Raw genomic sequence first — 21,693 nt, 5'->3', positions numbered from 1 at the left:
TAACGCAGAGCCCCATGGGTTTTCCCAAGGCCTCCCTTCCTTGGCAGGCTCTTAATTCCAGTTTTTGTTCTTTAAGCCCTATGAATATCCCAACTCTCCTCAGCATCTTAGACTCGCAGTTATTCATTTGTTTTCCCAGATTCTGGTGTCGTAATTCCTCAGTGCCTTGTTAGATCTCAGATGCTTTTAAACAGAATTTTAAAAATTCTGTGTGTGTGTGTGTGTGTGTGTGTGTGTTGTTGTTGTTGGGGTTGGAACATTACCTTATTGTATTGCATGTCTGTCCATCCTGGGGTAAGTGATTTGAGATAGGTAGAGTAAGCCCTTCTTTTGTTAAAAAAAAAGGGGGGGGGAAGGTGGCAGCTAGGAAAGGGAGGAAGAGAAAGGCAAACGAGCAAGAGACCTCTACAATCAGATGCTCTTGGTCAAATCAGCTTTGAGCAAGTATATGTATGGAAATTGAGGCCATGGAAAATGTCTTCTTTAGAACAGTCCATCCCTAGCTATATACCCGGCAGGATTGCCCGCATTATGTTCACTGAAAGACATGTACAAGAACCAGTATTTATAATACACAACTGGGAGCAACCCAAATGCCCATCAACACTAGAATGGGAAAATAGGGATTATTATACAACAGTGAGAATGACTAAAATTCAAGCACATGCAACAGTATGGATGAATCTCGCACACAGAATATTACAGTGTAGTTATTATGTATCTGGTTCAGGCAGAATGTTTCATCTCTGTATAGCTTAGTTTTCTTCATCTGTAAAACAGTGTTGATAATGGTAGCAAACCTGATCAGGTGAGAGTGAAATTTCAGGGGGTCAGTACACACATAAAGAGCTCAGAAGAGTCCCCACTACGTGGTAAGCACTCAGTGAGTGTGGGCCATTTTTAGTCTTGCCGTTCCTCCAGTTCATTCCTTATACTCCTGCCACAGCGATTGTTGTAATAGAGTCATCAGACAGTTCATATCATTGCCCTCCTTAAAATTTTTCAGGATAAAATCCAAACTCCTTAGAACGACATGTTATCGCCCACTTTCTGCCTTCTTCTCACAGTACTCTCTACCCTTGTTTCTGTGATCCAACCGTAAGAAACTACAGCAGTTTCTCAAACTCTCTACCATCTTGTACCTCAGGAGGTATTTTTCCCCCACTTACTTAGATTTTAGAAAATTGTCAAATGTTCTTTTATCTTTTTTCTTTAAATTCTTTGAAGCTCAGTTGAAGAGAAAAATCCGCAAAAAGTCAAAGTGGTACTTAGGCACCATAACAAAACGAAGGAGGATTTCACAGGCGAAAGATGAGAGCCAGAATATCACAGACGACAAAATTGAGAGTGATACAGAGGAAAATCAAGATACAAGTGTAGACCACAATGAGACTGGAAACACAGGAGAGTCCTCAGTGGAAGAAAATGAGAAACACCAAAATGCTTCTGAGAGCAAAATAGAATTGGGGAATAATAATTCAAGTATTTGTGGTATTGAGAATGAATTTGAAGAATCTGGGAAGACCACAGCATGCACAGAAGTGAGGAAAGATAAAATTGTTTGCAATGGAGATGCTTCTGGCTCTCAGATAATAGATATTTCTGATGAAAATGAAGCAAAAGGTAAGTCTGTCTCAGTTAAGCAGCTTACTAATTTTAATTTTAAAAGATGTTTCAGGGTGCCTGGGTGGCACAGTTGGTTAGGTATCCGACTCTTGGTTTCGGCCCAGGTCGCAATCTCAGGGTCATGGGATGGAGCCCCACGTTGGGCTCTGCACTCAGCTCAGAGTCTGCTTGGGATTATCTTTTTCTCTCCCTCTGCCCTCCTGCTCGCTCTCTCTCTCTCTCTCTCTCTTTAATAAATAAATCTTTAAAAAAAAAAGTCTCACTCAAAGTTTTTAAATGACTAATTACCATCTCAGTTTGTTCCTTTTCCTTGTCTTTCAGAATGCAGGTGTTAATTAGGAAAAATAGCAATTTCTTTACTTAATAACTGCTGAGCTTGTAAATCACTGTTGTTAAAAGCACAGTGTGGCATCGAATAGGCCTGGATTTGAGGCCTAGTCCTCTACTTAGTAACTTGTGACCTTGGGCAAGGTCTTGACCAGTCAGTCTCCGTTTTCTCTTCTGCAAGATTAGGGTAGATAGTGGTCAGGTAATGAAATATTTTGAAACTTGAATAAGATGATCCATCTAAAGCATGTAGCAAAGTGCTTGGCTATACAGTTTTCAAAAACTGGCAGGGTGCCCTCTTCTTTTTAAGCAAAATCAGCAGTTTTCTGTGATTCTGGCTGACTGATCTAGAATAAATGTTACTCACTCCCATCATTGCTCTGTTCTATTACAGGTTAAAGTCCAAGATTATTTATGTTTATTCTAATGATCCTTCCACCAAAGTTTTTCATTTAGAATTGGCTTCTATCTGGATCTTCTTGGATCTTTAGTAGATTTGTTTGGGTTTTGGAAAAGTCAAACATTTAGTCTTATAAAGCAAAAAGAGGAGTAACAGTTAAAAATCTATCAAAAACAAGTATTGACGTTGTTGAGTCTGGTTTTATTTCAGTGGCTTATAGGCTGTAGACAAATCTTTTTCAAGGACTTCCTTGAAATGAGTTCTAATGTGTTTAGGTAATCATAGCAGAATAGACTTTTTAATGTGGATATTTTAAATGTTAATCCTCTGGCTATATAATGTAATATGTTTTGTTTGGGTTCAGAATTGTTTTATTTTTCTTTTATCATTCTCTTTTTTTAAAGGACACTAATGGGGAGACAGGTACTTGTTTAAATATCAGCAGATTTGGGTTCTTGTTCTGGCTCTTACAACAATTAAGTACATTGACCTTAGAAAAGTCCTTTCACCTCTCTTGGCCTCATTTTTCTTATCTATCAGTGCCTAGATTATTCTAGATCACAGATAGGCAAACTTTTTCTGTAAAGGGACAGACAGTAAATATTTAGTGGTACAATCTCTGTCCCAAGTACTCAACCCTGTTAGAAAAGCCATATTGACATACATATGTAAAATTGGTATGGTTGTGTTCTAGTAAGACTATACCAGTAGGGCAGATTGGGCCTATGGGTGGTAGTTTGCAACACGTAGATTACTGAGATCCCTTCCAGCTTTTACATCTAGGACTCCTGCTAAAGTGATCTTGTGCAAAGGGTCCTGCTGAGGATCTTTTGGAATAACTCCGTTCGAGAAGCACTTCCCTTTTTTTTTTTTTTTTTTTTTTTTTGAGGGAAGTGGCAGCACCTTAATCTTAGAGTAGAGCCAGTAAACCAGAGTTGGTGTTTGTGTTTTAGTAAATATGCCCTGCTATTTAATCTGCCTAATGTTTGTTTTAAACATAATGTCTATGAACCATATAATAGTTATTTAACTTTTCATTCTAGAAATGTGTGTTCTGCGAATGACTCGAGCTAGACGTTCCCAGGTGGAGCAACAGCAGCTCATCAGTGTTGAAAAGGCTTTGGCAATTCTTTCCCAGCCTACACCCTCGCTTGTTGTGGACCATGAACGATTAAAAGTATGTAAATTGAAATCGTAATGCTTTTGTTGTGCAGATTAGTAACAGAACCCACCAATACATTGTGTCAATTTGACATACAATAAATAATGATTTTTTATAAAAGGATGAACTTGGTATAGAATAACTTTCATAAAAGCAGTGTTTAGAAATGGCTACTGTGTTGATATTCTGGTTTTTAACACATTTGTCTGCATTATTGATCCTATACATTGTTCTTGTTTTGTTTTTTTAAGATTTGTTTATTTATTTAGAGACAGAGGGTAAGCATGGGGGGTAGGGAGAGGGAGAGGATCTCTAGCAGACTCCCCGTCACGGGGCTCAGTCTCACAATCCATGAGATCCTGACCTGAGCCGAAACCAGGAGTCAGTTGCTCAACCAACTGAGCCACCCAGGTGCCCATATACATTGTTTTTTGACCATCACCAGTGACCATTCTAGTTGGTTTTTACTAAACCATATGGCATTTTTTTGTTAACTGAGGGATAATGGCATATCGTTGTATGGCCAGACTTAAAGAATCACAGAAATCTAGCAAATCCATTTCGGTCATTAAACACTGAGCAGATGGAAAACCCTTTTTATAAGAAAAAGTACAGGGACGCCTGGGTGGCACAGTCCGTTAAGTGTCCCACTCTCAGTTTCGGCTCAGGACATGATCTCAGGGTCGTGAGATCAAGCTCCACATTGAGCCCCACATTGGGCTCCTCGCTCAGTGAGGACTCTGCTTAAGACTCTCTCCATCCCCTTGTGCCCCTCACTTGCTGCTTCTCTCTCTGTCGCTCTCTCTTTCTCTAAAATAGATAAATAAATCTTAAAAAGAACTGAAGTAGTGAGTTGTGGTTCATCATTTATGTACCATCTCTTTTGTTTCACACTATAATGTACTTGCATTGCCATAAAATGCCCTGCAAAGATGTTGCTTTTTTTATTAATCTAGTTTGAGATTATATTTTAATTTGTCTATAGAGATTTATGGCTAAAACCGAAATTGGCCAGCTCCTCAGCTATAGTTTTTAGGTTGGGAGTTACCCAGGGCAGAGACCGGATCATTAGAACAATGGTTAACTACTGCTAAGTATCAGAGCCACTTAGGTCACCATGTCTCATCAAATAATTGGTCTGCCCTCTCTCTGGTTTATATGCTAAAAATTCCCCAAATCTTCAAAATTAAAATATCTTGTCTCATGGAATTGTCTCACATATGTAAACATTCATGTTTTCTTTTAGAATCTTTTGAAGACTGTTGTTAAAAAAAGTCAAGAATACAATATTTTTCAGTTGGAAAATTTATATGCAGTAATCAGCCAGTGTATTTATCAGCATCGCATGGACTATGACAAAACAACACTTATTCAGGTAAACTAATCTATATAAGAAATTGAAAGATTGTAAGAATTTTTAAAGACCATTTTTAATATATGGACTGTGGATTATTTCTAGATACTACTAAGTTCTGTACTTTTTGAAATCTAGCACTTCACTAGTTTGTGTTTCTTCAATAAACATTGGAACCATAATCAGTAGATGTGAAAAATCTCTATTTTGTGTGTTTATTAATGAAGATATGTAGCTCTTTTTCAAGATGGATTTAAGATAGACCTGTGTGTTTACTTAATCTTTATAGTGGGCATTAGTACTAATTTTTAAAAATAGATATTAGATGATAATTTATCTATAACAATATAGTATATCTATAATATATCTATTTACTATGTATCTATAGTACAATGTATCTATTAGTAGGTATCTACTAATATACCTACTAGCATATAATATACATAGTAATTAGTATACCTACTAAGTATACTGTGGTACCTACATAGTATGATAGGTGTGTAATATTAGTACCTATAAAACACAAAATATTAGTATCTAGAAATACACTAGTGCCTTGATTATATTTGAACTTAAGACGAATGCGTCTCAGACTTACTTCAAAGGGATTTAAATGAAATCCCATTGGTGATATCAGTTTATGTGAGAATCATAAATACTGAACTAAATTCCTGTTTTCACTCTCAGATATATGCATGAGTTAATAATATTCTTGACGTTGTTGACGTAAAAAAAGTAGCAATAGAGTAATGTTTCTTTAACTTTTTTCATACTGAAAGTTACTGTTTTTCCTTTTTACCCTTTATCTAGAAAATGGAGCAAGAAGTAGAAAACTTCAGTTGTTCCAGATCATGATGTCATGGTATCGAATATTCTTTATATTCTGTTGCTATTTAATTCACCTTTGTCATGTCCGTATAACTGATGCAAGATAAAATCCTGCATCTTTAAGGAAAAGATTAAAATAGTAAATAAAAATATTTAAGCTTTCCTGGTATTTATGTACATGTGTAAGATAAGTTACAGAGATAACTGATAAATATTGGAAGTTTGATTGAACAAGGCACTGTAGTAATAGTAATTCTGTAGTGTATCGGTAGTTGAAGTATGACCAACTCTTAATAAAAGTTATTTGGATAACTAAGGTTTTATGGCACTTAAGAGTAATTAGTGATATTGCCTTTTTTTGTTTTAAGCACTTTTAAGGTTTTTCCTTCCTAAAAATATTTTCTTGTATCAGACTAGAAACTTACTTAAGCATCGTGTCTTTGTCTTTGCCATCCTTTTGTTCTTTGTTTTTTTCAATGCCCATCTCCCATTTGCCTTTAGCTTTTTCTCCCCATTTACTTAAAACCCAGGGTTCAAGTCATTTGTAGGAAGGCCCCTGAACAACTTCTGTACTTGAATGTCAAAATTTAGTTAAACATTTTTATAATTCTAATTTGGGTTAATAAAGATTTTAAATATTTTTTTGTTTATTGTTATGATTATACATACAGCAAATGTATTAATAACTACTTTGTTAAATATCTTTTTAATAGCACAAAGGTTTTATATTTGAAAACTATATCTTTCTAAATTTGTGTTTAGGTTATAGTCTATAGATAGCTTTTATATACAATTATATAAATATAAATATTATAAATTTTGTATTAATGATACCAAAAATACATTTCTTTCTTAAAGCAATAAAATCATTCACTGCCATGCATAATCTCTTGTTTTGTTTTTTTACAGAGACATTCTAATATTAGTTTGTAAAATAGTTGGAAACTTCCTTCAAGGGGAATAGGAGATAATGATCTCATATGAGAGATTCTGGATACTAAAACAGTTTCAGAGTTGAGTTGCCTTTTGTTGTTGATTTATCTGGATATTGTTTTTAAGGCTTATAAAACCCAGTAATTTAGATATCTTAATTAATAGATATCCTCTTATATAATGCATAAAGCAATGCCAGTCACTGAAAAAATTTAAAGTGGTGTGTATTTCTCCACTTATGTATACACACATACTCATTTTTATTGAAGCTTATTGTAACTCCAGATACATCTTTTGTAACTAGGATTTCATTTTGTATGTATAGCTTCTGTAATAAATTTTAAAGGTGAAAATTGCTTCTCAAACTTGTTTCTATTTATTTCTTCATTATTTTAAAATATTCTAAAGATAATCCAGTGCAAAACAAGTACAAAATCTGTTTTATTACTGTGCATAGTTTAAAATGCTGTTGACACTGGAATGTTGATATATGTTCATTAGCTACAAAGATGAGTGTGCTTCCGTCCTTTTCATCATGTACCGTCTACAGACATGGAAAGTAATATGTATACCTTTCCTATGTAAATCATGCTGAAATTGCAAGCCTAGAATGTTTATCATTTTTTTCTTAGAAGTGCAATCAGTCCATAGTAAGTAAGGCAAGAAAAAGAATTAAAAGGCATCCAAATTGGAAAGGATGATAAAGCTATTCACCAATGGCCTGATTTTCTATGTACAAAATCCTAAAGAATTCACAAAATATCTGTTAGAACTAATAAATTCAACAAAGTGGTAGGATATAAGATCAGCATAAAAATCAATTGTATTTCTATAAAGTAGCAATGAACAATCCAAAAAGAAATTTAAGAGAGCAATTCCATTTACAATAGCGCCTTATTAAAACATCTTAGAGTAAATTTAACCAAGGAAGTACAAGGCTTATATACTGATAGTATAAAATGTTGCTGAAAGAAATTATTAAGACCCAAATAAATGAAAAGACGTGCTGTATTTATGTATTAGAAGACTTAATGTTGTCACAATGGCAATATTCAGATTCAGTGTAATACCTATCAAAATCCCAATGGCTTTTTTTTGCAGAAATGGGAAAGTCAGTCCTAAATTCATAATCAATTGCAGGGGACCCTTAAATCATTGCCAAATTCAAGGTCAGAAAGATTTTGTATATGTGTGAGGCAGAGGTCCAACTTCATTCTTTCACATGTGGATATCCAGCTTTCCCAGCACACCATTTGTTGAAGAGACTATTCTTTTCCCATTGAATGGTCTTGGACATACTTTTAAAAATCAATTGACCATAGATTAATGGATTTATTTCTAGACTCTTAAGTCTATTGATCTTATATCCATCCTCTATGCCAATACCACACTGTTTTATTGATGTAATTTTGTGTGTCTTTTAGAATTGGGAAGTATGAGTCTTCCAACATTCTCTTCTTTTTCAAGATTGTTTAAGGTTGGACCACTGCCTCATACCATATACCAAAATTAACAAATGGATCAAAGACCTAAATTTAAGAGCTAAAACTATAAAATTCTTAGAAGAAAATAAGGACAAATCTTTTTTTTTTAAGATTTTATTTATTTGACAGAGAGATAGCCAGCGAGAGATGGAACACAAGCAGGGGAGTAGGAGAGGAAAAAGCAGGCTCCCAGCAGACCCTGGGATCACACCCTGAGCCGAAGGCAGACGCTTAATGAGTGAGACACCCAGGCGCCCCAGGGACAAATCTTTCTGACCTTGAATTTGGCAATGATTTCTTAAATGTGGCAAAAACCGCTAGCAACAAAAGGAAAATTAGATACATAAGACTTCAACAAAATGAAAAACCCTCTTCTATAAATACTATCATCTCAAAGGACTATTAAAGCTCAACAACCAAAAGATAATTCAGTAATAGGGATGTTTTTGATGACTTAACAATTTTGAGATATTTGGAAGATACCCCTCTGTTGGAATTAGTCTGTTTTTCTCACGATTGGACTGGGATTATGGATTTGGGAGAGGAAGATCACAGATATAAAGTGATTATATCAGGTTACATGCTATTAATGTGATTTTATGGCTGTTGATTGCCCTCAATCAGCTGGCAGAAATAGTGTTTCTCGGGTTTCTCCACTGTAAAATCGCTTTTTCTTCCCTTTTGTTACTGTACTCTGGAAGGTCACCATATACAACCTATTCATAAGCATGGGGAAGCTCTTCTCCCCGTTCTGCCATTTTTTAAATCTGATTTTATCAGGAATCCTGATAGGTATGCACTGTGGGATTAATTGAGGGGATTTCAGATTTACTTGTCTTCTCCCCACTAACCTCTCACCCACACATATACAGTACTTTTTTGCAATTGAGAGATTGCCCCATAATGTAAGGGACTTTGTTAGGATTTGAGTAACTACTCCTTGCTGAGGGATATTGTGGGGATAAAAACTCACTCTATATTAGCACATAGAGGAAAAGATAGCCAGTTTGCCTTCTAATATCCATTCTCTCATTCCTTATAACAATACCCTGAGCAAACTGTCCTGCTGGAAAATTATGTTTTCTTCCGTTGCAGCAAAATGTGGCTATGTGACCACTGGAGATACAAAGGGAAGTGTGCACAATTTCTAGGAAACCTGCTGGGAAGGAAAGGGGTGAGAACACTTTGTCTTTCTGTGCTTCCTTTTACCTGCTGCCTAATATATATACATATAGAAAATGGCTGGGACTCCTGAAGCTGTCCCATGCCCTGCTTCATAAAAGTATAAGAAGAAAAAACCTTGCTCATAATAACTTCAGGGGATTGCTATTCAAGTGCTTAACAACATCTGGGCTTCTTAATTGAAAGAGAAACTTTCTTATTTAAACTGCTGTTAGGTAGATTTCTATTATTGATAATGGAATGCAATTCTTTTTTTTTTTTTTAAGATTTTATTTATTAAGAAGTCCATATCTGATTCAGTGAAATGACAATCACTGGTCCCCTCATTAAGAGTAGTTAAGTATTTTTGCAACCTGCTATGCCCTATTCTAATTGTGCCCTAACCCCTGACAAAAAAACAAAAGAAAGCAAAAAATACTTTTTGCCTTGAAACACAGCACTCCTCCAAGGCAAGAAATTCCTCCTCCTATAAAATGGATTCAGAACCCCTCTTATTTCCTTCTCCACCTTACTCTCATATGACAACCTTTTTTTTTTTTTTAAGATTTTATTTATTTATTTGACAGAGAGAGAGACAGCCAGCGAGAAAGGGAACACAAGCAGGAGGAGTGGGAGAGGAAGAAGCAGGCTTCCAGTGGAGAAGGGAGCCTAATGCGGGGCTCGATCCCAGAACCCAGAACACTGGGATCACGCCCTGAGCTGAAGAATGACGCTTAACAACTGAGCCACCCAGGCGCCCCTACAACCTCATTTCTTGAGGAAAACTCATCTCAAGGAGAGGTTCTTCTCAACATCATTACTTATAGACAATTATATCACCCCTCCAATTCTGAAGGCCAGAAATCCAAAATCAGTATCACCAGGCCAAAATCAAAGTGTTGGCAAGTCTGCATTCCTCTGAAGGAACTAGTGGAGAATCCGTTCCTTGCTTCTTTCAGCTCCTGGTGGTGGGCTGCCAGCGTTTCCTTGGCTTGTGGCTGCATGACGCCAATCTTTGACTAGATGGTCACATTGCCTTCTAAGATCTTCTAAAATCTCCCTCTATTCTCCCTTCCATAAAGATACATGATTGCATTTAGGGCTTAATACAAATGAACCAGGACAATCTCCACATCTCAAGATCCTTAATTACATCTAATGACCCTCTCCTTTTTTGTTTCAGAGAAGGAAACACTCACAGATTCCAGGGATTAGGATGAAGATTATCTTTTGGGTGATTACTTTTCACAAAAGTTATGTGACAAGTGTGAACTATAAAGGCTGTACTCCTTTCTGCCTCCTGGCATCCCTATATTTCCTGAAAATCAAGATATTTCCAAATGTATTCAACACATCCCTAAAATCGACAACTCTTCTTTATTATTGTCAATATCCTTAAAAATCCTCTGGGAGGTCATCTTTACAACTATGGAATTATCTTTAATGTGTGCTATATTACCAAATAAGGTCTGATGAAGCCTTCTTTTGCAAAAATGTCTCTGAGGGCTTCTTTTAGACTCTCTTGCCTCTAGCCTGTCACTTTTCTAGACCATCCAAGAAAATCTTTCAAGTTCATTTGATCTTTCCACCTGTGTACTCAAGGACTCAGCAGCTCTATTTTTTTTTTAGCTTTTACTTCCTAAGAACAGGAAGTCCTGAATAGGACCTTTCAAGACCCTAAGCATCGAAAACATTAATGTCCCAGATTTTTTATGGATCCTATATGCCTTTGTTGGCTAAGAACTGCATTCCAGGGGTCATCTTCATTCCATACCATAGAGCACATCTTTCTTGAAACAGGTTTTTTGGGGGAGGGTTTTGTGTGTGTGTGCCTGCTGTAACTCTACACGCATATGGTTTTCCCTCCAGATTCCAGGCCTGCTTTTTTATTAATTTTGCCTTTTGCCTTTTTGATGGCCTTTCTCTATCCTTAACTTTCATATTGTTCTCCAGAGCCTGGTCCTGAGCTCTCTTCTCACTCTACACTCTTTCTCTAGGTGGTCTAGGTGGTGTTCCCTGCTCTCAAGGCTTTAAATACTACCTGTATTTCAGCAACTCCCAAGCTTATATCTCCAGTCCATAATCACTTTCCTGACCTACAGACTAACAACATATCTTGATCTTTCCCTGAAACCTACTGCTCCTCCAGAGTTCCTCTTATCAATAAAATGCCACTACCACCTGTCCAAATGCTGAAGCCAGAAACCTGAAGCTTCCTTCTTCTTCAGGTCCCAGTCTGCCTCCCAAATACCTCCTAGTTCTCTCTGTCTCTTCCACTGGCTCTCTCAACTCATCATAATCACATGCTTATACTACTGCAAGAGATTCCTGGTTGGCCTTGCTTTTCCTGTTGCCCCTACCATCCACTCTCCATTCAGTAGTCAAAATATTCTTTTAAGGATCTTAGATCTGTGCTATCATTTGCTCTTACTAGTGCTTCCCATTGTAGATCCTTATGGCTCCTGCCTACCTCTCACCTCTATCTCCCCACTCCTTTGGCCTACAACACTCCAGCCACTCTTAGCCTTGTTTCAGTTATTTTTTCCTACCTCTGGGCTTTCTCACATGGTGTTCCCTTTGTCTAGAATGCCCTTCCCTCCACCAATGCATGTTTATTCCTATTCCTGTCCTCCATTTCTTAGCATAAAAGTCATCATCTTAGAGAAGTTTTCCTGATGCCCCTCCAGTCTAAATGAGATTTCCTATTTTAATCTTCCATTTGATCCCCAGTATTTGTACATCACATTTTTCATAATCTGTAACTATATATTTTATAGTGCTTACTTAACATTTGTCTTACCATGAGATGATAGGCTTAAGTCAGGAACTTTTTTGTTTTGTTTTATGATTATAGATCTAGCACTTACATAATGTCCATAGTTGACACTAAATATCAGTTGACCGAATGACTGGATAATGGATAAGGAAATCAGAATGCAGAATAGGAAGATAAAAAGTTGACGGAAAATGGAGGCCCATGGGGGTTATAATGAAGGGAAGCCCACACCTCAGAAAAAGTAGGATCTAGCCAACAGCATCTAATTTTTAAAAAGGTACAAAGTCATCTTGATTATATTTTTAGAAGCCGCTTCTGTTAGATTTATACAGCTCCAGGGCTGTAAAAGAACAGATTTTCAGGGCGCCTGGGTGGCTCAGTTGGTTGAGCAACCCGACTCTTGGTTTTGGCTCAGGTCATGATCTCAGGGTCATGGGATTAAGCCTGTGTTGGGCTCTGCGCGGGGTGGGGAGTCTGCTTGAGGATTCTCTCTCTCATTCTCCCTCTGCCCCACCTCCCCAGTCACTTGCACACATTCTCTCTCTCTCTCAAATGAATAAATAAATCTTTAAAAAAAAGAACAGATTTTCACTTCAGTTTACTAATGGTTAATTGTCCACATACTGGGCATTCTCATGAAATTGAAACCCATCTAACGACTATATCTTAGCTTTGCAACTGATGATACATACAGGTCATCAGTACAATGACTGTGGAAAGACTGGAAGATTGTGGGGATTTTCATTTTTGTTTTTCACTAGCTCTGGAACATTTACATATATAAAATAATATTTACATATTTAATAAAAGTTATGTTTATGCATAAAATAAAAATGTATATAATTTATATGTAATTAAATTGTTTCATATGTATTTTTAAATTATGTTTATATATAAATATTGATGAGAGCAGTCATCAGTTAAAGTGTTGACTTAAGAACAGATGGATTTTACTGGTTGAGATTCTTTTGGTTGCAAGCAACAGAAATTCTCTCTGGCTAACTTTAGCAAAAAGCCTATTTTTGGGGGCGCCTGGGTGGATCAGTCGTTAAGCCTCTGCCTTCGGCTCAGGGCATGATCCTGGCGATCTGGGATCGAGCCCCACATTTGGCTCCTCCGCTAGGAGCCTGCTTCTTTCTCTCCCACTCCCCCTGCTTGTGTTCCCTCTCTCGCTGGCTGTCTCTCTGTCAAATAAATAAATAAAATCTTAAAAAAAAAAAACACCTATTTTTGAAAGGATGTAAGTTACCTCATGGATGGTCAGAACAACCAAAAGTCAGTGGAGAGAACCAGCGCTGCTCTAAGCTCCTGCAGGAGTTTTTAAAATAGTTGCTATTAATGTAACACAACAAAGACACTGACGCTCATTGATTCCATTTTATTTATTTTTTTAAAGATTTACCTATTTTTTGGAAAGAGAACATGAGCAGGGGGAGAGGGACAAGCAGACTCCCTGCTGCGTGTAGAGCCCCACACGGGGCTCAATCCGACAACCCTGAGATCATGACCTGAGCCAAAATCAGTCTGATGCTCAACTGACTGAGCCACCCAGGCGCCCCAATTCCATTTCAGATTTCACATCCCCCCTCCCCCAATCAAAGAATTGGATTGGTCTTGATGTTCCCCCTAGCTATGGCCAGAGGCCAGGGTCACATAATTCAGACATTGTTAAAGAAAATCACCATTACAAGGAAGGGCAAAACCAGAAGCCGCCCCAAGAGTTGTCTGTCATAAAGGTTAACAAAGTCACAATTTACTGACATAATTTCTAATCTGCATTTGAGTCCGTCCTTTGACACATACAGCGAACTCTCACCCTGTATGTAGTATAATCTGGTTCAATCCTTACAACGACCCTAAGAGATAAAAATCTATATTATTTTCACTTTACAAATTAAATGGATAAATGAGGTGATTTACTCAATTTCACACGTAAGTGGCAGAAGCAGGACTCTACCAGGTGGGTGTGATTGAAACCTATGTTCTTAACCACGGCCCCTAACAAGACACTGGTGCCCTACTCTTGCGGTCTCGGCACTCCACATTCTGGTATGTGCCATTGGCAACCTCCTGCCAGCACCTGTGACCCCACCTGAGGGTGTCTTCATGGGCCATGCTGGATGCAGGCTGCAAGTGACAGAAAGTACAGCATCCCTGGGCATAGCTGCCAATGACGTTGATGAATAATGACACCCCAGCTCCCTTGCCCCTGAGGTATGTTCTCACTTTGTCTCTAGTTTCCACTGGGGTTGGGCCCTACACTCTTTACTAGTAGCTTCCTTCCCTGTCTCGCCTCTCTCCCCTGCCTGTTCTTCTTGGCATCATGTCCCAAATAACCACTTGCTCCTACGTCCTTTATTCAGGGTCTGCCTTAGGGAGAACCGAATCTACGACACTCCCTTTACAAAGTAAAAGTAGAAAAATATGAAATTCCCTAAACAACTATACATTTTTTTTGTTTCTCAGCTGTTATTGAACCTCACAGACCAGCATTAATTTCCTCAGTATTGTGACAGCTTAACAATTTTCAAATGCATTCCCATTTCAAAGATTGTCTTAATTATTTTGTAGCAATGTTAAATTATGTCTTTATTCTGTTTTCAAGAGGAAAAATCTGGAAGCTTCATGTTTGGGCTATGTAATTTTAGTATGCAAAGGTTGGAAATGAAATCCCTACATTTGAGCAATCAACCCTGCCAACATCCGAGCTCTGGCTGAGAGTCAGAGAACAACACTTAACATGCAGTGAGAGGGCTCTTGGAATACCACTACCTTCAGACCACATGCCAAATCAAAGTGATTTAAACATCCAAAATATACGGGACTAAAACATTTACTGGATCAAAAAGAGTGCCAAACGTGGGCACCCTGGACACGCACACGTTGTGAGCTGCAAATACTGGTTTAAAGGGCCATTGTGAAACTTCAACTTGCTTAAAGATTGACTTGGGGGAGAAAAGGAGGGGCCTGTCGCAGTAGATAATGTATTCATGAAATAATTTGGAAACTGATTACGTGTGATGAATCTTAATTGTAGCTATTTACTGTGGTGAATATTTAGGAAAATCAGGGTCTTAAAAAAAGACACAAGCTTTTGCTTTAATTATTTAGAAAGAAAAATAAGTTACCCCAATCTTATGTTCTGTAATTATTTTTTTCATTCAATTTACATGTTTTATATTTAGGACCACAGCATATGTCTCTTTTCTGTTTCTTACTCAAATTTTTCCTAAGTCTCCCTCCCCACCCCACTAGGGAGAAAGTGTAATTTACCATCATCACTCAAATGAATTCCCTGGTTTCTTCTGAACCTTCACCCGACAGCTGTTGCATGAAATAATAATCCCTAAAATACTAGCTAAATGAAAATGTCTATCCAAAAATGACAGTTTTCTAATATTCTTACATGAAATAAACTTGCAGGAGAAAAAAAAAAGATAATGTATTTTCTTTCACCTAAAAAGAACTATTCTGGAAATATACCAAAATGCTAATAGTGGTTAGGGAGACTTGTAGATGGGTTCTTACCTCTGTTTTTGTTTTTGATTTTTTTTAAGTTTCTCCAAAGTGATTATATTCCTTTGGTAATGAAAACACTTTATAAAAATTTTAAAGTTGCTTTTAAGCTATAATTCTTAATTATGAAATGTGAAGTATCTAAAGGAAAGCAAAAAACAGAAAAAAATATCCTTGTGTATCTAAACTGAAAAATTATGTATTTATTTTTATATTGTCCCTCAACTGTCTTTGAGCAAATATATCTTTAAAAAGTTGTTGTAAGAGTCTGCATATCTCTGCATGATCAGAAAAGAGGTGTGTGACCTCTGGATACATGCATAACGTAAGCATAGCATTGTATCACCTTGCCAGCTATAAACGAAATACCTCTCATCCAGGTATGAAACAGGGGGAAAGAAATGTGTAAAGTGGTAGATAATAAAATATCTGACCTACAAAACAGCTGAGAAATTAATGAGAAGCCAAAGCTAATTGGCTATATTTTTAATTTATGACATAATTAAAATGAGATAATGGTATAAAGTACATTACAGGGGCGCCTGGGTGGCGCAGTCGTTAGGCATCTGCCTTGGGCTCAGGGCGTGATCCCGGCGTTCTGGGATCAAGCCCCACATCAGGCTCTTCCGATAGGAGCCTGCTTCTTCCTCTCCCACTCCCCCTGCTTGTGTTCCCTCTCTCGCTGGCTGTCTCTCTCTGTCAAAATAAATAAATAAAATCTTAAAAAAAAAGTACATTACAAACAAGACACAAAACCATTATGTTATTATTAGGGTATTTTAATTGTATTCGTGAAGGCTGTCTGTCTTGTCCAATTAATATTTGCTGAATTTATGTATATGTGTACATACATACTATTGAGGACCTACTGTGTACAATGCTTTAGGAGAGAGAAAAATGAGATATGATCCCTGCCCCCTAAGAATTGTATAATATGACAAAATTACATGTTAACACACCCTCGTACCTCAGTTAAGAATTTAGGTTGCCTTTACAGAATAGACCGTAGGCTTAACTGTGCAGTGGAAAAGGAGGGTCTGTGTAGTCAAACACGGGTTTCAATCTTCTTGAGCATGTTCTCCAATAAAGATGCCTTCTGTTAAGGTAACGTGGCAGAGACGTTTGCTGCTCACCAAAATGTCCTCGTGCTCCCCCACATTTCCTGTGATTAGGGCTGATCAAAGAGCTCTAAGCAGAAGTGCCATGTGTCACTTGTAAACCGAAACATTTGATAGCTGGTAGAAATCTCTCCCCCGCCCCGCCCCACCCGAGCACCCTAGAAGACATGTATTCCAAAAGGTATAGCCCGGAACCCTGAGTAACCGTTTGGTAAGAGTTGACCCAGAGAGTCACTGAGAGCTGTAAGAAAACTTGATGAATGAGAAGTAAATCATGATACATCAAACTGAGATTTATGTGGCTTTGTTACAGCATCTGTTCTGACAAATAGAATATATTCCCTTGATGGTTGTTGGGTCTTGTGATAGTAGAATCAGTGTGAAAGTAAGGCGGATCTGTTTTTTTATTTTATTTTTTTAAGATTTTTATTTATTTGAGAGAGAGAGAGCACACAAACGGGGAGAGGCAGAGGGAGAGGGAGAAGCAGACTCTCCGCTGAGCAGGGAGCCTGACGTGGGGTTCGATCCCAGGACCCTGAGATCATGACTTGAGCCGAAGGCCACCCAGACACTCCCAGGTCTTTTTTTTTTTAAGTGGCCCAAAATTGTGTTTTTCTGTGCAGATGGTCTCTGCAGTGAAAGAGGCCTGACCAACCTCCAGCTCTATCCAGGCTCCTCCTACCCGGTATTTTAACCTGAACAAACCTCTGCCTCTCCAGCTTGTAGGACTTGAGTAAGGCAATCGTCATGAGCCTCGGTTTTCTTGTCTAGAAAAATGGAGGACGTAATACTGATATTCATAGGATTGCTTTGAAAATTAAATTACATAGCAAAGCACCGAATTCAGGGACTGGCAGGTTGAGGTGCTTTATAAAAGTTGTTTGCCTCCCCTATGTTTTATCTGAAGCCAGTGGTTCTCAACACTCACTTTTCTTTAGAATCATTTGGGAAGCTTTAAAAAAAAAAAAAAAAATCAGTGCCTCTATCCCAACCTAAACCAAATAATCAGAATCTTTAGAGGTAAGACTGATAAGGAGGGGGGGCTGTTTTTTAAAAGCACAAGGTGATTCTGTTGTCCAACCAGGGTTGAGAAACATTTTCTTGGGCAATGTGTAAACACAATGCTATTTGATAACACAGAATTTTTTCAAAAGTGCCTTCAAAAAGTACACAGTATGACCACTTTTTCACAGAGTTGGAGTTTTAAAGAACGCTTATAACTGACAGACGAAAAGAGTCAATAGGTAGTTACTGGATGCTCTCAGGGACTGAAGGGCATTCCGATAAGCAGAACTGTAGATAAGCCCAGTGATGTTTCAACGGAAAGAACAAGCGTAGACACCATTTACATTGTTTATAGAAATGATGGTTTTCACACTATTACGGGCTGGATTACTGTGTCTCCCTCAGAACTCATGTGCTGGAAATTCTAACCTAGTCAGAATGTGACTGTATTTGGAGATAGGGTCTTTGCAGAGGGAATAAGGGAAAACGAGGGCATTAGGGCGGACCCTTGTCCTATACGATTGGTGTCCTTATAAGAGAGGAATTTGAGCACACATGTACAGAGGGAAGATGATGTGAAAAGCCTGGGAGAAGACAGCCATCCACAAGTCAAAGAGAGAAGCCTGGAACAGATCTCTTACAACCCTCGGAAAGAACTAATTCTGCCTTGACCTCTGGATCTTAGCCTCTGCGACTGTGAGAAACATATATTTCTGTTATGTAAGCCGCAGCAGTGTACTTTGTGGTCTGCGGTACTCCGCGACGGCAGCCCTAGCAAGCCAGTACGTTCTGGTTACGGCGAAAGCGTGTGGTAGGTTCAGTGAGCGCATGGGGAACAGCCACCTACCTCCGCTTTATTAAGAGGTGTTCAGAAGGGAGATGGGTTTTTATAAAGTCCTTGAAGCTGTGTACTTCTACTCTTTGATGGGAAGGTAATTTAAAATATTAGAGAAGGCTGCCTGTGTCCAGGAAATGTGAATCATTGTGTCTGCTGGCTCACAGCCATCTCCTGAAGGAACTGCTTTTGCTCACAGCCTCGGTTGCCCACATAGAGCTGCCCCTTCCCCCCCAAGACTGCCCACCCCTCCTGCCTTAGCGGATTAGACTAAACTGACCTTTTAAGAAGAGATGTACTGGACCAAGCAGATTCTCTCTCCAGATTTTGAAATTGGGACACTGAGAACCAGGCCATTTAGCTCTGATGCACAAAGCTGAACAGTCATAGTGGACTCCAGGGCTAAGGCCTCTTGGCTGGGGCATGTTCTAGAGGAGTCGTGAAAGGAGAGCCCAGGGAGGAGAGGACGGCGTGAACATGCAGGAGCAAACAGTAGCTTTGGCTTCTCTGATTGAGCTACCTTGAATGGGTTTCTGTACCACAAACCAGAAGAGTGCTAAGTGGAACAGCATGAAAAAAACAGAGAAAATCAGGGCCAAAGCCCTGCCCTAAGAGGTCACCAAAAAAATCCGCCTACTTTCTCTCTCTGGACGCAGATTCATAAAACTTTCAGGCTAGGAAGACCCTAGAGGGCAGCACCAGCATTATCATGGTCAACATTTTCTGAAAACTTAAGGTAAACCCGGCCCCTGGCAGGAACTATCCACCCTCTGAGATAGAGCACAACAATGGTAATATTACCTTCTTTTGGAAGATGAGTAGAAATAGAAGTTAAGAAACCTGCCTTGAGTCATAGAGTTATTGTGGAAAATCGATGACAAAAAAGGGCCACAATTGTTTACCCTTCCTCCTCCTTTGCAGTGTGACTTGGCAGTTGCTCCCCTCAAGAGGTGGCATCTGGGCGAGCCCTGTGACTTGCTTTGACTCACAGAATGTGGCAGGAATGACAATGTGTCCTTTCCAAGGCTAACCATATGAAGTCTTAAACACTGCTTCTCGGTTTCTTAGAACTCTGTGCAGGTGAAGGAGTCCAGGCTATTTACTACTGGAAGATAAGACCCACGTGGCCCAGTCACCCCTATGATCAAAAGCCACCCACCCACCGCAGGTATGACCAAGACCATCCTCGATGAGCCAGCACCCAGATGATTCCACTGACCGTCAGCCAACTGCCAGCTACACGAACGGGTCTATCCTGGACCAGGCAGCCTCCGGACGACCAACCTGCAGACCACGATGCGTGAATGAGTCCAGCCAAGATCAACCAAACCTGGCCCAGATCAGCAGAACCACCTGGCTGACCCACAGACTTGGGAGCTAAATAACTGCTTGGGCTTTCAAGCCACTAAGTTTTTGTGGGTTTGTGATGAAGCAACAGTTGCTGATGCTGATTTGAACAGAAGACTGTCTGACTTCAACACCAGGGAATGCTCTCCAATCCTGTGCACACTATAGCCTGACTAATGCAATACCTTCCCCACTTCTAAGAAGGAGTGCCTGTAGCATCTCCATTAGATTTTAGGATTGGTCAAGGTGGGTTCCAAACCCCTTACCTTGTAGGTAACTGGGCAACTGACTGGCAGCTTAACCTCTCCAAACCTTGGCATCCTCATTATGTTAACTTCAAGCAATACCAACCACTTCACAGAGACACCAGGAAGGTAAAATGAGATAGTATATCTAAAATGCCCAGGGTTTAGTGTGCCTCGTGAGTTTTCCTGGAAGACGGACGTCTGCAATGGGTCCAAAAGTTCTTGAAGACTGAAGTAGCATTTCCCTTTCAGGGTTGATGTCCAACCAACCGACAGGTTTAGGAATGGATATCTCTTCTTAGAGTTAATGACCTTCCATGGCTTGTAACCCTTAGTTCTACAAGAACGCAATAACTTTTTCCTCAATTATAAGCATTTTTCTAGATCCCTGTTTCCAAAGTGAAGCCTACTCGTCACTGACCTGAGCGTCACCAGCTGCCTGGCAGGTTCATGGCCTTATCCCAGACCTACTGAATTAGACTCTTCCAGGAGCAGCACCATTTTTTTTCAGAGACAGTGTTGACATAGCCACTAACTTTTTCGTGAAAATAGAATACATAGCAATGATTGAACCAACCCAGATGACGCCATGATTTTAAAAAAAATGTATCAACATGTTACTCCTTGAATAAATACTGGGAAATCAGTTTTTCCTGTTTTTCCTGTTTTGCATCTGTAGTCCCATAGTCCTATATGTATAGTCTTATGCTAGATGCAGAAATGGGAGGAGTGGAATGGGGAGAACATTACTAAGAGTATTACCTTGTTTTTACTGTTGTTATTATCAACAACATTCCTATTTTCACAAAGCAAGCATTCAGAGGAATAGGAAATGACTTGACCCTAAACTGACTTTGAAAGTTTGTTCAGTCTGAACCAGCTTTAGCCAGAACGTTTTTGTTTACCTTCGGAACTAGCCATTTGGAGAGCACTGTGGGAGTATTTCACTCGGGCAAAATTCTTGAGTTCACCTACTTGTAATTAAAAGTTTAAAGTGTCTTCTTTTGACATCTTCTCGGCTGATCTGTTTTCACAGTATCGTGTTTTTAGACTTTGTCACCAAAAGTATAAAAAGGAAAGATAATAGCTGAAGGAACTACTGCAAAAAAAAGTGCCTTTGGAAGCCTATTCCTCTTTAGATGACACCAGAACTTAGAACTTTTGATTCAAAGCTCTTCATTTCCTACAAATATTTTTTTTTCACCGTTCCAAATATGGAAGAGGCTCTGAATAGCAAAAGCGCTGTGCTTTTTAAAAACCCGCTGGACAACTTTTCATCTCTAGCAGTACTGAAGTTTTGCCATACCAGACTGTGTATGACAAACTGCAAAACATATGCATAAAAAATCTAGACTCTTCTAATTGTGCCAATCCATGGCTCAAAACTTACTTCTGGAGCCACACAGCTGTTGAAATCAGTCATATTTACAATTTTTACAAATGAGTTTATTTTAATAAAAACAAGTTACTCTGTGAGCATGATCTCTAAACAGATTTATGTGGGCTGGCACAATCTGCTATGCTAAACATATATTCATATTGCTTGGGTCTGCAAGCAGGTTTTTTTTTTTTTTTT

General features: G+C 38.7%; 1 protein-coding gene across 2 annotated transcripts in view; it reads left to right on the top strand.

The window, feature by feature from the left end:
• ATAD2 (ATPase family AAA domain containing 2) overlaps positions 1-6,983 on the top strand; it is a 61,653-nt gene extending 54,670 nt beyond the window's left edge. Inside the window, exons 25-29 of one of the 2 annotated variants that reach the window (XM_026495469.4) lie at positions 1,228-1,623; positions 3,397-3,530; positions 4,762-4,890; positions 5,680-5,731; positions 6,607-6,983. In XM_026495469.4, coding sequence (XP_026351254.1) covers positions 1,228-1,623; positions 3,397-3,530; positions 4,762-4,890; positions 5,680-5,724 — 704 coding nt within the window. In that variant the 3' untranslated portion in view covers positions 5,725-5,731; positions 6,607-6,983. Of the gene's footprint in view, positions 1-1,227; positions 1,624-3,396; positions 3,531-4,761; positions 4,891-5,679 lie in introns of both variants that reach the window. The other variant, XM_026495467.4, reaches the window with a different exon arrangement.
• The last annotated feature ends 14,710 nt before the right edge of the window (positions 6,984-21,693 follow it).

Source organism: Ursus arctos, unplaced genomic scaffold (assembly GCF_023065955.2).
Source record: "Ursus arctos isolate Adak ecotype North America unplaced genomic scaffold, UrsArc2.0 scaffold_6, whole genome shotgun sequence".
NCBI lineage: Eukaryota > Metazoa > Chordata > Mammalia > Carnivora > Ursidae > Ursus > Ursus arctos.
The sequence above is the reverse complement of the archived record's forward strand: the minus strand, read 5'-3'. Positions and strand labels throughout refer to the sequence as shown.